The sequence below is a fragment of the Panicum virgatum genome, chromosome 4K, assembly GCF_016808335.1.
Source record: "Panicum virgatum strain AP13 chromosome 4K, P.virgatum_v5, whole genome shotgun sequence".
Lineage (NCBI taxonomy): Eukaryota > Viridiplantae > Streptophyta > Magnoliopsida > Poales > Poaceae > Panicum > Panicum virgatum.
The window spans coordinates 28,302,949-28,317,968 of NC_053139.1; the positions used below are offsets into that span (position 1 = coordinate 28,302,949).

At 49.4% G+C, this 15,020-nt stretch overlaps 1 protein-coding gene across 1 annotated transcript in view; it reads right to left on the reverse strand.

The window, feature by feature from the left end:
- Positions 1-909: 909 nt before the first annotated feature.
- Positions 910-15,020, reverse strand: part of LOC120702083 — a 32,163-nt gene continuing 18,052 nt past the window's right edge. Inside the window, exons 2-4 of the mRNA XM_039985856.1 lie at positions 2,917-3,109; positions 2,083-2,805; positions 910-923 (exon numbers count right to left, since the gene is read on the reverse strand). Coding sequence (XP_039841790.1) covers positions 910-923; positions 2,083-2,805; positions 2,917-3,109 — 930 coding nt within the window. The remainder of the gene's footprint in view (positions 924-2,082; positions 2,806-2,916; positions 3,110-15,020) is intronic.

The following is a 15,020-nucleotide window of genomic DNA, read 5'->3' on the forward strand; positions in this document are numbered from 1 at the left end:
CAGCATGAATCGAGATGCACTTGACGTGGCGACCTGTGTCACGGACAGGGTGAAGCTGCTGGAGGACGCCCTGGCCACGGCGAAGGATGCCATGAAGGATGAAAGTGAGAAGCACTTCCGGGAAAGGAAAAGGCTCCTCACCGACAGGGAGGCCATAGTTCGTGACCTCAAAACCGCCAAGGCTGAGAAGAAGAACTTGGAAAAGGAGCACGGAGGTAAGTGCCTCCGGACTTGTGTTTATTAACCACCATGCCAGTTGTTTGACTAGGTCTATTGCAGACATGAAGAAGAAAATCGCCCAGCTATCGAAGGAGCTTCAATCGGAGCAGACGAGAAATGCGTACCTTCGATCAGCTATGGAGGAAGAGCGCAAGGGTAAGTCTGCCCTACACTTGGAGTACCTCCGTGAGTGCCAGCTCAGGAAAGATGGTGAAACCGAAATGGTCGAATCCCTTAGGCTGCACAGACGTCATGGTGAAGTGATTGCAGGTCTGGAGTCGAAGATTAAGGAGCTGCAGGTCGAAAAAGCCGAGATGGCGAAGGTTGCCGAAGAAATCCTGGAGTACACATCCAGTGAGGACAGCACCCCACTCCTTGAACGCCTCCGCAACGCTCCGGGCGAGCTGAAGCTCCAGGTCAAGGGTCTCATCCGAGATGGAGTCAGGCATATCTTGGCCTTTGTAAAGAGCCACAACCCATCTGTGGATCTGAGCAATGTCAGCCGGGGTCCTCCGGAGGATATGCCCTTGGCATCGATAGACGCCTTAGTAGGCGAGATGGAGCCCATCGCTGACGACTACATATCAAGGATAGAGTTAGATGAATCGGCTAACTGGGTGGAATGTACATACCTGGATGACAAACAACTTAGTGTGGTGGCAAATGTAATCTGAGCGTGTATATCTGTGGTCATGTTGTGTATCCTGTATGCAAAAACATCAAGTCATAATCTAGGATGGTCGAAGCCGTCACAGGCACTTAGGATAGACGAAGCTATCACAGGCATAACAGGATAGGCGAAGCTATCACAGCGGGTACTCGGTCCTTCCACAAACATCCTACAAACGGTAGAGACGTGAAAGGTACCGAGTCCCCGAGATTGAACAAAGCTGCACAGGGGCGAAACAAGTCGGTTAGCGGATGCTGGGATGTCATGAATGCAAAATGATGCGAATGTGAGCCTAATGCGGGACCTAGCAAGGTGGGTGCAGACTCCCACCAAGCACGGGCAGCCCTTGACCTCCATCACCGAAGCACCTGTGCGGACACAGGGCATTCGTGAAAAGAGCAGCTTGCCTTCAGGCTACCCTGGCGCACCCGGAACGGTTGAACATGGGGCGGGGATTTACGGCCCAGGACCAATGCTTATCGGCGCAACCCGGACCAGTTGAACATGGGCGCTACACGAGTAAGGCTTCGTCCCCAGGCCTGCACATGTTGGGAGACGTTTTCGGTTGGGGAACGCACGCGCCAACATTGTACCCGGGGTTAGCAGGCCGAATGTCGGAGGATGGAGCCGTCATGAGCCTAACCGTGAGAGGAATGCAGCATTGGGGCTGTGCATTCTCGACGGTGCTCATGAGGCCTGGAGTCGAAGAGCCGCCATAAGCAAGGACGTGCGAGAGGAATGCAGCATTGGGAGGTCTGCGCGTTCTCGATAGTGCTTAGGGGCGTGGAGTCGGAGAGCCACCATAAGCGAGGCCGTGCGAGAGGAATGCTGCATTGGGGGGTCTGCGCATTCTCGATGGTGCTTAGGGTCGTGTAGGTGGGCGAATACGGGATGGGGCAAACGCGAGCCGGTTATGGGAGAAGCCGTAAGCTCTCGGTTATTGCTCCACGAAACGCTTGAAGAAATTTCCGAGAAGGAGAGGTAGTCGGGGATCTGGAGAAATCTCAGATGCAAGACGGGGGATGGAAATTATCAAACCAAACTTATATTATTCCTCTGCCGGTGGTAGGTATGGTTACAATAAAAGAGATATAAGACTATAAGAGGCCGCTAAGGATAGAATCGACGAAGATGCTGTATATTCCAAAGGTTAGGCACTGTTGTGCCGCCTTCTCTCTCGAGTTCATACGTACCCAGTGTGATAATCTTCTTCACTATGAAGGGGCCGTCCCATAGGGGCCTAAATTTGCGCACGTTGCCTTGGATGCGCCGGAGGATCATTGTCCCTACTGTGAAATCACGGTGCTTGATGTTGCGGTCATGATAACGCCGCACTTTCTGTTCATAACGCGCGTGGCGCATTTCCACTGTGGCAAGCTCTTCCTCCTTGTTGTCCAGATCGAAACACCGGGACATCTCAGCTTTGTCTTGATCATAGTACTGCACTCGGGGGGCCCCGTACTTGATGTCAGCTGGAAGGATAGCTTCCGAGCCGTAGACCAGGAAGAAGGGGGTATGACCCGTGGTCCGACATGGCTGGGTTCTGAGGCCCCAGATGACGTGTGGGAGCTCTTTGACCCATGCCCGCTCGAACACCTCCATCCGTTTGTACATTTTGGACCGGAGTACGTCAAGGATTGCTCTGTTGGCTCTCTCTGCTTGGCCATTGGTACGCAGGTGGGCCACCGACGCGTAGTAGACTTGGATGCAGTTATCCTCATAGAAGTTGAAGAATTCGGAGCCCGTGAACTGGGAACCGAGATCAGTAATGATCCGGTTAGGCACGCCGAAGCGGTGGATGATGTCGGTGAAGAATTCGACAGCTTTCTCTACCTTTAAGTTGGCGACCGGTTTGTACTCGATCCACTTTGTGAACTTGTCGATGGTGACATAGAAGTGCTCGTACCCTCCCGCGCCTCGCGGGAGTCCGCAGACGATGTCAAGGCACCAAACAGTGAATGGCCAAGATGTGGGGATGGTTCTCAGTTTGTAGGCGGGAAAATGCGTCTAATTCCCGAAAAACTGACATCCCTCACACCTTTTCACGAGCTCTTCGGCGTCTGATACTGCGGTAGGCCACCAGAATCCGTGCTTGTACACCTTGGTCACAAGGGTCTTAGGCACGGCGTGATTGCCGCATTCGCCGGTGTGGATGTCGACGATGAGGTCCTGTCCTTCCTTAGTGGAAACACACTTCATAAATAGGCCGGCGATCGTGCCCTAATGGAAAAGCCCAAGGAGAAAAGCTGCGACGGATATAGCCCTTGGCTAGCAACTCATCAATAGTCTTCTTGACTTCCTCATGCTCTATAGGTGCCATGCAGTAGGGCCGCTTTGCAATAGAAGCAGTGCCAGGCAAGAGATCAATAGAAAACTCGATGTCGCGTTCAGGCGGCATACCTGGCAAATCATCCGGGAATTCAGACACCACGCGAATACCGTCCGTGGGTCTAGCCTCCATCTGATGAAGAAACCCCGAGGGCTCTGAAGCACTGACTGTCACCTCTTGGCCATCAGATGCTGACAAGTGAGCTGCCCGCTGAGCACAATCAATTCTGACTCCCCACTTGACAAGAGTATCCATTCCCAGAATCACATCAATACCCTTGGTGTCTAGCACCCTCAGATCAGCACTGAACGTTGCCCCCCCTATGGCTATACTGACTCAGGGGCAAACAATATGGGATCTCAACTCCCCTCTCGGTGAAGAGACTAGCAGACACTTCTTTAATGCAGTGGTAAAGAAACTATGCTACTCAACATATGACTTGGTGATGAATGAATGAGTAGCACCAGTATCGAAAAGCACTGTAGCTTGATGGGAGTTGACCATGAATGTACCAGTAACCACGTTAGGAGCCTCGGCCGCTGACTCGGCCGTCACGTGGTTCACTCTCCCCTGAAGTTGCACCCTGGGCTGAGCTGGGCACCCCTGCTGTCCCGCCTGCGCCTTCCGGGGGCAAGAGTTGGCGTAGTGCCCCGGCTGGCCACAGTGATAGCACGCGCGAGGAGGTGCTGGAACCTGCTATCCGGCAGGAGGAGCTGCCTGCCGTGGAGCCTGAGGTGCTGGCGGAGCTGGTGGAGCAGCATGAGCCGGAGGTGCCGGTAACCTTGGGCCCTGACCTGCCTGCCTGCTGCTGTCGAGGCGGGTACTGCTGCGGCCGCTGCTGGTACTGCTGAGGAGGTCGGTACTACTGCTGCTGGTACTGCTGGGGCGGCTGGAGGTGAGGACGGGTGTTGCTGCCGGAAGCAATGGGAATGATCTTCCTCTTCTTATCCTCCATCTCCAGGTGCTTGCTCTCCGTGTTGAGCGCTCTGTCAACCAGATGGTTGAAGTCGTCGAAGCGGAGGTTGAGCAGCGCGTACTGGATGTAGTCCTCCAGTCCTTCCATGAAGTGCTCCTGCTTGTCGCGATCATCCACAACCTCGGCAGGGGCGTAGCGAGCGAGCTGAAGGAAACGATCACGATACTCTGTGACCGTCATAGTTCCCTGAAGTGAAAAGGACAGATGTATGACGAATGATTAGCTCATGCTTCAGAAAGATGGAACAAGGGGGATACTAGCTCAAAAGGAAATACTGAATGACATATCTGAGTTTTACCTGCTTAAGCACAAGGAACTCCTTCTTCTTTGTCTTCATAACGCCCGCGGGGACGTTATGGCTGCGGAACCACTCCCAGAACTGGATCCAGGTGAAAGCCTCGCGGTCCTGAACTGGGTGGGACTCCCACCAGTCCAAAGCTGCATCTCGCAGCTGTCCTGCTGCATACAAGACACGCTCCCGATCATCGCACAGGGCGATGTCCAGCTATCGCTCCACTGCACGGAGCCAGTCGTCTTCCTAAAGTGGGTCAGACGTGTGGGAGAACGTCGACGGGTGGCCCCTCAGAAACTCCGCACACCTGTCGCGGGTCTGCTGTGGTGGAGGCGGAGGCGGCGGCTAAGCGTGGACCTGCTGCAGTGCCTGAACGGTGTTGTTCAGGGTGGCCATCATCTGCATCTGGACCTGGAAGTACTGCTCCGGGGTCAGAGGCGGAGGCATCGGGATCCCAGTACCCTAGTTGTTCTGCCCCTACTGCTGGCCAGAACCGGAACCCGTGCTCCTGGTGTTCACCATCTGATTTGAACAAAAGATGTATGAGCAAAGATTTTGCAGAAATAATTTAGACGGATATGATATCTACATGCAAGGAATACTTAGGCATGATAAAGTAGACAGGATAGAGTGGACGGTTTTACCCCCAATGATCTAACTCGTTTTATTAATTAATTAACTTTAACTTAGGACTGATTTTCATTAAACAAATTTAACTACTAAACTATGCAATCATTCAAAAATCCAAATCAAACATGTAGCATAATAACAAGCATATAAAAGTTCATACTTTAGTCGAGTTTAACACACCACTCGACTAACACAACGTGTCGCAAAACAGACTATTGTGATATTATAAAGGGGTCATTTAGCTTACACCTATGATGGTCAGTCGACTTACTTCTGGCCAAAATCTAAACTATTCTATAGAGAAAATCAAGGCAAGATGAGTAAAAATCTTGGAATTTCAAGGAATATAATAGCAAAATAGTTTTAGCAGACAAGGCTAGAGAAAGGAAGACCTAAAACTCGTCCAGTTCTATCTAGGCTTTCGTCCTACAGTCGATATAGCTCTTATACTACTCTGTAACACCCGGTTTATAAAAGGACATAAACCGAGCAATCATATACGTGCCAGGATCAAGTCACACGTATATACAACAGAATGAACAATATATCACAGCACATATCACATAAAAAGATATAATAAAGCGAGTATGAATGTTATTTATTACATTAATAACAAAATGTCTGATTCAGAGTATGCGGAAGCGTAAAACATAAACGAAGCCTCTCGGAAGCTGGGCACCACAGGGACATCAACTGGGAGACGAACGCCTAGAAGTCCTCGTACTCCTGGTAGCTTCGGGTGAACTCCCTCGCGTCGGCAGGAACAGAGCAGCAGTAGAGTATCCCCGAAAGGAAAAAGAGTAGAGTAGGCAAGAGTGAGTACACAACTTGTACTCAACAAGTATAACACAAACTATGAGGCTCTAAGGTTGGCTGACTTAACTGCATTATCTTTTTGTCTTGGCAAAATTTTATCAAAGCTAATTACTACAAGTTGAGCATTTACCATAACCCAGTTACATAGTAATTAATCAAAATTAACCACGAACCACTAAGAACCAAACCGAAACGACCAAGGTAACCCCACTAATCAAAAGGAGGATCTGGGCCGCTCATGACCGTGAGCACGGCTAGTATACCAGTTTTACACTCTGCAGAGATTTCACATCTTTACCCATAAGTCGTGAGCTACGCTAGTTGTTCATCACATTTCCTTAGGTGAGATGACTAGCAAACTCACTACGAGGCCGTTACAAAGGACCACGTTGCTAAGGGGTAACCGCTAAGGATTCAGGCTCCTTAATGATGGGGCCCACCTCGAGGGGGTACAAGATAACACAGACCAAGCCTCGTAGCGCTGGGACCATTGAAGCTCACCCCCTCCTGCCCCGTCGGTAAGTTACTCCCGAACTAAAATGATCTAATTAGTAAGCCAAGACCGTCCCATTCCAGTCTTGTGGTTGCGCGGTTGTCCCAGGTTGTCGCTCTAATGACGTACGGTCCTTATGGAGAGTAGCTAGCATAAAACACAGTGCGAGCCCATAAAACAAGTTTCTAGAAAAACCAATTTTAACGAGACGTGAGCCACTCAAATGGGCCACTCCCAGAATTAAGTTGCATATACCATTAATCAAATTAATTAAAAAGGACCAAGTGTGTTATAGCGCGGCACCTAGCACAACTAACCAAAATGCAACTCAAAGGATATATATAAAGGATATAAAGTGGCTAGGAAAGTCCTTATAGTCATACAATATTAAAATGCAGTATGAAATTGTATTTAAAGTGATAGGTGTTGTTCATGTTATACTTGCCTTCCTCAAACTGCTCCTGCTGCTCAAACTGCTCAGAAGATGGCTACTCCGGGTACTGGTACTGGGGCTCCTTAGATGAATCAACGTCTACTCACGGACACATGGCCAAAAACAATACACAACATAAGCATACATGCAAACAATAGCAAAAACTAAGAAACAATACAACAATACATGAAAACAGCAAACAAAACTATGCTAGAACTATTCTACGCGTTACAACGATCGCGTGGACATAAAGAACGCCTAAAACGGAGCTAGAACGTGAAAACTATGCTTAAAACAAGATCTAGGGGCTTAACTGTAAGAAAAATAGAGTTTCTGGGGGTTTTCTGCAAAAACCAGGGACCTATGCATAATTAAACCTTAGTTGCAGGGGTTAGCGCGCAAAACTGCCAGGGGTGGACGGCGGGTTCTAAATCTAAAGAGCACAGGGGGGTCCGTGAAAGAAACTGGGCTGAACTGAAAATAGTTTTGAACACAGCTGGACCGCGGGTTGAATACCGAAAACACCGAGGGCTCTTCAGCAATAACGACGGCGCTGACCGGTACGCTGGGGAATTGACTCGGTTCGGGTTTGTTGTGGACCGTAGGATCTCGATCCGGTGGCCTGGGGCGAAGGGGCGCGCGGGGCGGCGGCGGGACTCGCCAGAGCAGAGCTCCCGCGGCGGAGCAGCGCTGGAGTTGGCCGTCCGGGCGTTACAGGGGCTCGTTAGGATTGCGGTCTGGTGCAAAAGAACGAGCATGTTGGCGCTCCTTAAGTACCTGTTTTATCCCTTATTTATCCTTGATAATGGCATGAATTCAATATCAAAATCACTAACCGTCCTAACCCCGGCCTAATTATTGGTCATTTTCACATTTGCACATATATTTTGGAGGAACTTCGTTTTTGCAGGTTTTTGCCTTATTTTGGAGCATGAAATGATGAGGCCCGTGATCGAGCGCTAACACGGAGAAAGTCGAAGGCCAAAGCCCAAAGGAAGGACCAAAGCCCATGTTGATTCGAAGCCCATTAATGCACATCCACCTTCCAAGAGAGCCCAAGGACCAAAGCACGAAGCCGTAAAACTCTAGGGACTTAAACAGAAGATTCTGGAGCTTGGACAACAAGCACCCCTATCTAAATCGCGGAGATAATGACGTCTAAAGCCCACATGTAAAGGTGAAGAAAGTCAAAATGTTGAGAAAAGCCACATAGAGGAAGATTGGCTTGAGATTTGCAGGTTTACCCATGAGATCAACTCAGCAAGCCACATAGAGGAAGATTGGCTTGAGATTTGCAGGTTTACCCATGAGATCAACTCAGCCCGAGAGATATTCGCGCAAACAGCAAGATCTTTCGGTGCGGATTCAGAGACTTAAACGGGCTCTAATGGAAAAAGGTTGAATACCAAAGTTGTGGGCCTCGATGAGAGCTTCAATTTGGATATATGGAAGGCCCAATTCGGGTCAAGGAGCTAGGAGATATGGCCCCCGAAATACCTGCTGCGCAGACAAGTCCGAAATCAGACAGATTTTCTTCCGAGGCTGTTTTGGGGATCTTATCTTCGTTTCCAATGAAAGCAATGAATATCAAAGTTGGAGATAATTTCGTGGCACACAATCTGGACACCGATTTTGCATTATTTAGAGTCCGGACATAGGAGATATGGCGTCGGCAAGGAAGGGCTGCGAGACAGGAAAATCTGGACGAGGCTGATTTTATGGAAACCAAGTTTGCTTCTCTCCCAAGGAAGATCTCGTGCAAGGCAATGTGGAACACGCCCCAAGGCTCCCCAAGGGCATAAATACAACCCCCTAGGCGCCCATGGGAGGGGATCCAATCCACCCAGAACTCGACGAAAACCTAGGGCTAAGACCGGAGGGAGACGACGGCCGCCGCAAGTCTTTGAGGGTACCTAGGAGATGGCTTAGGCCACCCCTAGCCGCCATGGCCTCCCTGCGAGGTTGTGCCATGGTGGGGTTCGAGAGTCATCCCCAACATTCGTCGGGGTATGTACACATACGATGGTGATATCAATCTACTCTTTATTCTAGTTGTCTCGACTTTGGTCTACTTCAATGCATGCTTTCTTTCTCATATGTAATGCATCCATATGTTCATAGTAAGATTAGATCTATTCGTGGTAATTAGTCTACATCTTGCGGATACGTTGAGGTAGCATGTTTTAGCTAGTGGTTGATTACCCTGGTGTGGTGACAGCATGGCGGAGAGAAAAGTTCTAGCGATGACATGATGTGGAATATGATCGATGGCGAGTACCATGGGAGTCTGGGGTAAAGCTTTGGGAAACCTTAGGTGTCGACACGCACCTCGCACCGGCGACCTTGGGAAAGTAGGCCGCTTGCGAGCTGCCTTTCTGAGAGATGATTTCGTGTACCTTTAGTTGAGATGCAATCTATGCTTTGATCACCTTTTTCACTAGAACCGTACCTAGAGACGATAGGCCCTAGCTCCTTGGTTGTGTTATCTCATCTACGGTTGTGGGTGTGATGAACACTTATGCTTCATTCATATCTATCAAGTGTTCAATTTATATGCAATCTTCGCTTCATGTTTAGGATAGGTTTGATAGATTAGATGGTAAACCCTATTCGGTTCGCTTCCGATCCACGGATGATAAACCTTGGGGGAGTACTCTAAGGGAAAAGCTACCACGATCCGTGCGCTTGCGGTACGTAAATTGGCGCTTTAAGAAGCGTCAATAGAGCGCGACACATGTGATCCACTGGGACCTCGTGCGCAGGTCAGGGACGGCCGGAGCGTGGAGCTCGGCGGTGTAGGCGGCTCGGCGTGGCGGCGCAACAGCACCTAGAGTGCGTCCTGGGCCAAAAAAACTAGCGCAACAAGGGCGGGGAGCCCTAGTGGTGCTTACCGAGGCTCGGGATCGAGCAGGGCGGCCGTGCAGGGGTGCCGACGACATTGACCGGTGGCGGAGGTGGAGTGGATCTCGCGGTCCGGGTGCTGGGGTGGTCCTCCGGGCTCCTGGGCGCCACGATCCGACACGTGAGGCTCCTACGAAGTCAGAGCGGGGGTCAGCGCGGGCTGTACTGCACTGGCGGCGAGAAATCGCGGCGGCGCAGAGATCTCACCATCGAACAGTCCAAGCGCAATTCCGGCGAGGCAGGGTCTGGGCTCCGGGGCAAAGAGTTTGGGGAGCTCCCTGGGGCCACGGCGAAGCTCCTGCGAGGGTTGGCACGGGCTAAAGGGCAGCGGAGCGGTGGGACTACGACGGCGTGGAGCTTGGGGCCAGCAATGGCGAGGCGGAGGTGGCTCTGGGGCGCAGAGGCGGCGGTGGAACGGCGTGGGAGTCCACAGGGATGGTCGCAGGGGCTAATTAAGGGTGGAGCCAGGATCTGGGCGTGCGTGCCTGCTGTGAGCACGGCGAGGATTGCGGCCGTGATCCGCGCGGGCAAACCGAATCGCGCAACCGCTTTGCGTTATCCGGGACTCGGGCAGGGAAGCTTCTGGAAGGCTACAGGTGCAGGGCGACTGGGCAGCGGGTCCATGCACGAGCGCAGGGTGGAGCGGGGCCACGGGGCAGCGAGGGAGCGGCGCGGCAACGCGGAGTAGAGGGTTCGGGCGGGGATTGCGGGCGGAGGAAGAAGGACCTGGCCAGTGGGTCCGCGGCGTCAGTGAGGGAGCGGGCGAACGCATGCTGCGGAGGGGCGGCTGACTTGCGGGCCCGGGCTAGAGCGAGCGGGTGAGCGCAGGCCAGCGCGTGGGGAGGAGCCAGCTGGGCCGCACGTTTGGGCCGAACGGGGAGGACAGCCTGGGCTGAGCGTGGGAAAAGGAGGGGGAAGTGGGGCGGGCCGAGGAAGTGGGAAAAGGAGCGCGGGTTGGGCCGAGCAAGCCGGGTCTTGGGCTAGGTTTGCTGCTATGTTGGGTTTGGTTCCTTTTCTATTTCTATATCCTATTTCCTTTCAAACTCAACTCCCTATGAAATCAAGCAAAATAAAACATGCACCAGCATGAATGCAACAATAAATTTTAAACTTAGACAAATTTTAATTATTTGTGAAACAAAATTAGATTAAATGCAAGTCTAAACATAATAAACCTTAGAAAATTAAATAAATCTAATTAAATTTATTATTAAATGCTGGAATTTAAATTAGGGTGTTACAACTTCTCTGGTTACAGGTGGTGTGTTGACAATGCACTCATCAAGGGGGAGATTGAGGAATGAGCAGTACTCACTACTGGCTGTGATGAGTGAATTGTCAACCGTGCGATGTGATCATGTGCTTGTTCTTTGGTTGCAGGTACACGGGCGTCGAGTGTCGACGGTGAGCTGCCGTGGAGGTGTTGTGGCCGATGGACCGTGCGGTGGACAGCGGTGAAGGGCAGCCGGGACTGGAGCTCGGGCCGGGCGGCAGTTGTGGCGTCCACTCCTGGATCGAGGGCGCAAGCATCTACGGGCGTTTTAGTGTTCGAGTCAGGGTGGAGGTCATTTCTGGGAAGGAACCGGTCTGACCGGTCTGTAAGACCGGTCTGACCGGTCGCTCCCGAGGTCGTATAAATACATTTCACCTGCCCCCATGGACAGGTGAGCCTCCAAGCCACGAGTCATTTTCTGTTTTTCCTTACTCCTCTCTCTGTTCTAGGGTTAGGCCGAGGTCTCCATGGAAAACGTGGTCTAGATTATAGCTAGGTCCACAAATTGGAGAGGGTGGATGAATAGGTGGAGGTCTAGCTCTTGTATAGGTGAATTCATCTATAAATCACGATGAATTTGAATGAAATTGAGAACCCTTTTGAGCAGCTCTCTTGTGTTCCTGTTCATCTTTTGTTCATGGATTGATTTCCTCTCTTTTGGTGGTTTTTGAGATTAAAGCTTTCTCTTGGTGGGTTTAGGGACTCCGTGATTTGCTTCTCGACCATCTAGACTAGAGCTAAACCCCCGAGAATCACGAGTCCCTCGGATTGAGGTTTTTGGAGTTTTTGGAAAACCCTCTTTTACCTCTTTTCCACACGAAATTCTTGTGATCCTTTGCGTTTTGGGTTGATTCCTTTTGTGGAGAGGTTCTTCTCTATCCCAGGATCCTCCCTACAAATTTTGAGACCATTTGGTGATGATTTGAACGAGTAATCTTGAAAACACCTCGAGTTCGCGGGCTGGAATTCTGTTCTGAGCAGAAGCGGTCTGACCGGTCCCAGCAACCGGTCTGGAATTTCAAATCCAGCCCGACCGGTCTGACCGCCCAGAGCAAGCGGTCTGTCCGGTCCCTGACTGCTAGATCTGCAGTTTTTCTCGATCGCTTCCGTGCTTTCTCTCGCTCGTTCCTAGGGGTGTTTTGTGTTGGTTTAGCTCTTCTATAGCTACTCCACACCTCATCTAGGATTTGAGGGTTTGTGGTGATTTTCGGGATATAGGCCGACGGATCGATTTCGAAAGAAATTTTGATCGGCTCCCATTCACCCTCTCTGGTCGCCAGCTTCGATCCCTCATCAGAAGTCAAACAAATCTTGGAGCCAAGATTGCAGCAGCGTCCGAGAAAGCTTTGGATCGGACAGCCCTCAACTTCGAGCATTGTGCGACAACAAACTGCAGCGAGTCTGGAGAAGCAATCTTCTGTTGAACTTGAACAGGGCCGATTAGTGATTACAATACAACTTGTGCCATGCTTGTACAGTACGTATTAGGCCTATTGAACAGTTCGTTATAGATCCTCCGATCCTGATTGAACAGTACGTATTAGGCCTATTGAACAGTTCGTTATAGTCTGTGCATTTTTGCCATATAGCCGTTGCTACTTGCCACTGCAAAGGTGCCTGTTCCAAAAACATTAGCCAGATGAGATTATGAATTCCTTAATATTATCATATAATTAATGAATTTTACACTGCATTGTATGCGACTATAATACTCTTCATTTTTAATATGTTTTGCAATTACCTTTTTTTATTCATTTCTTCCTTCAGAAATTCAGGCGAGTTGTGGAGCCAAAGTTGTGTGCTAATCGTACATTAGAAGAACTAGTTATGATTAGCACTAATCAGTTCTTGTCCCAACTTACACTACTACAGATATGGCTATCACTGTCAGCTCATCACTGCCGGTTACCCAAAATCCGACAGTGATATAGTATCACTGCCGGATATTAACAAGAATCGGCAGTGATAGATGATAGATCATTGCCGGTTATTGTTAATAACCGGCAGTGATGTGTTGAATGAGACTTTTCAAAAACACAATTTTTTGAAACTTTAAAATGATCTCAGACGAAAAAATAGTCTATATAAAAGTTATAGATTTCGACCAGATCTACAACTTTGAAGTTGGCAAGATTTTGACTTGAGGTCATTTGGTAATGATATATGCATTTTATATTTCAAATTTAAAATTTCAAAACTTTAAAATGACCTCGATGAAAAAATGAGCTATACAAAAGTTGTAGATCTCGACCAGATTTATAACTTTGTAGTTGAAAAGATTTTCATTTGAGGTTTTTTGACATAGAAATTTGCATTTCAAATTTCAAATTTAAAAGTTTGAAAACTTCGAAATGATCTTGGATGAAAATATAGTCTATATAAAAGTTGTAGATCTCAACCGGATCTATAACTTTGTAGTTGACAAGATTTTAATTTGAGGTCGTTTTCGTAATGATATTTGCATTTCAAATTTCAAAACTTTAAAATGACCTCTGACGCAAAAATGATCTATACAAAAGTTGTAGATATCGACTATACCTACAACTTTGTAGTTGAAACAATTTTAATTTGAAGTCGTTATGGCTGTCATATGGGTGATATAATATGTTTGAGAGTGATGATAAAAGGAATGTATCTCCACTTTGGTCACATGTGATGGTGTAACCTGGTGGTAGCGGAGGAATCGCACGAGGCTTGATGTCGGGGGTTTGAATCCTGCTATTGCCGCACGCGCGTATATTCGCGCAAAAAATCGCGCGAGCATGGTGGATGGCCTCCCAGGTAATTTCAAATCTTTTTTTTCTTTTCGTTTCAATTAATAAGGTCCAAAGTTTAGAACCGGCAATCACTGTCTTTTATCCAGTGCCGGGTCAAAAACCGGCAGTGATGGGGGTTATGAACCGGCAGTGATAGTTGAATCTGGTATAGTGTTATCATATCTAGTTCCGCCTCTAGTAGTTTTATTACTATCGGGCAAGAAAGAAATGCCCCTGGGAGCGCCTCGTGGCTCCGCACGCGTTCCACACACAATATGTGAACCCTAGGGCAGGTCCGTTCCAGCTGCCATACAACTCCTATCTGCTTCCTTTTGGACCGTGAAGTCGTCAGTCACCGTTCATGCGCTCCATGGCCGGTTGTTTGTTCGTGTGTTGTTGCATTTGGTCGGCCCGTCGTCCCTCTATGTCACCCACTGCCGCCGCCACCGTCTCCGCTTGGCCCCCGGCCGCCGCCGTATCTGTTGGGCCCTCGGCCGCCACTACCTACCCTTTCCCCTCCGCTGCCACCATCTCACCTGCCCCTTGCGCTGCCACCATCTCTATTTCCCCCTTCTCTGTCTCCGCTTCCCTCTCCATCACTGACATCTCACCTTCCCCTTCCCCCTTCGTTGCTGCTGTCTCCACTTCCCCCTTTACCGTCTCAACTTCCCCCTCTGCTGCCTGGTGAGAGGCTTGGGCAACGGCGCGCTGCCCGGAGGTGTGGTTCGGCGCAGGGATGAAGTGCCTAGTGGAGGCCGCGGCTGGTGACTGCAGCACCAGCCCCTAGCAACCGATGCTTAAGAGAGAGAGAGAGTGGGGACCGGGAATAGAGTGGTGGTGGTGGAAGCGACTGGGTACCAAAGAGGAAGAACGGTTGGAAGTAGGTTAGGCTTTAGTGATGGGTTCGTGGGCCTAATGGGCCCGGGAAAGGAATTCCAATTAATTTCTCTATTCTTTTCTCTATTATTCCTTTTCTACAACATGCTATCCCTCTTAATCTCAAGGGAACAAATATGTTGGCCCATATTGTTTTGCAAATATTTTGTCATAACACACTCAAAGGTAAACATAATCAAACAAAAGCACAATTAGAGATACAAAGTGTTTCTTTTAGTTTTCTCTACTTTTTTTTATATAACACGTTATCCATATTATTGTCGAGATAAAACATGTTGGCTGGTATGTTCTTATTTCAAAATAAAATTTTTGGTATCCATAGCACACTAAAGTAA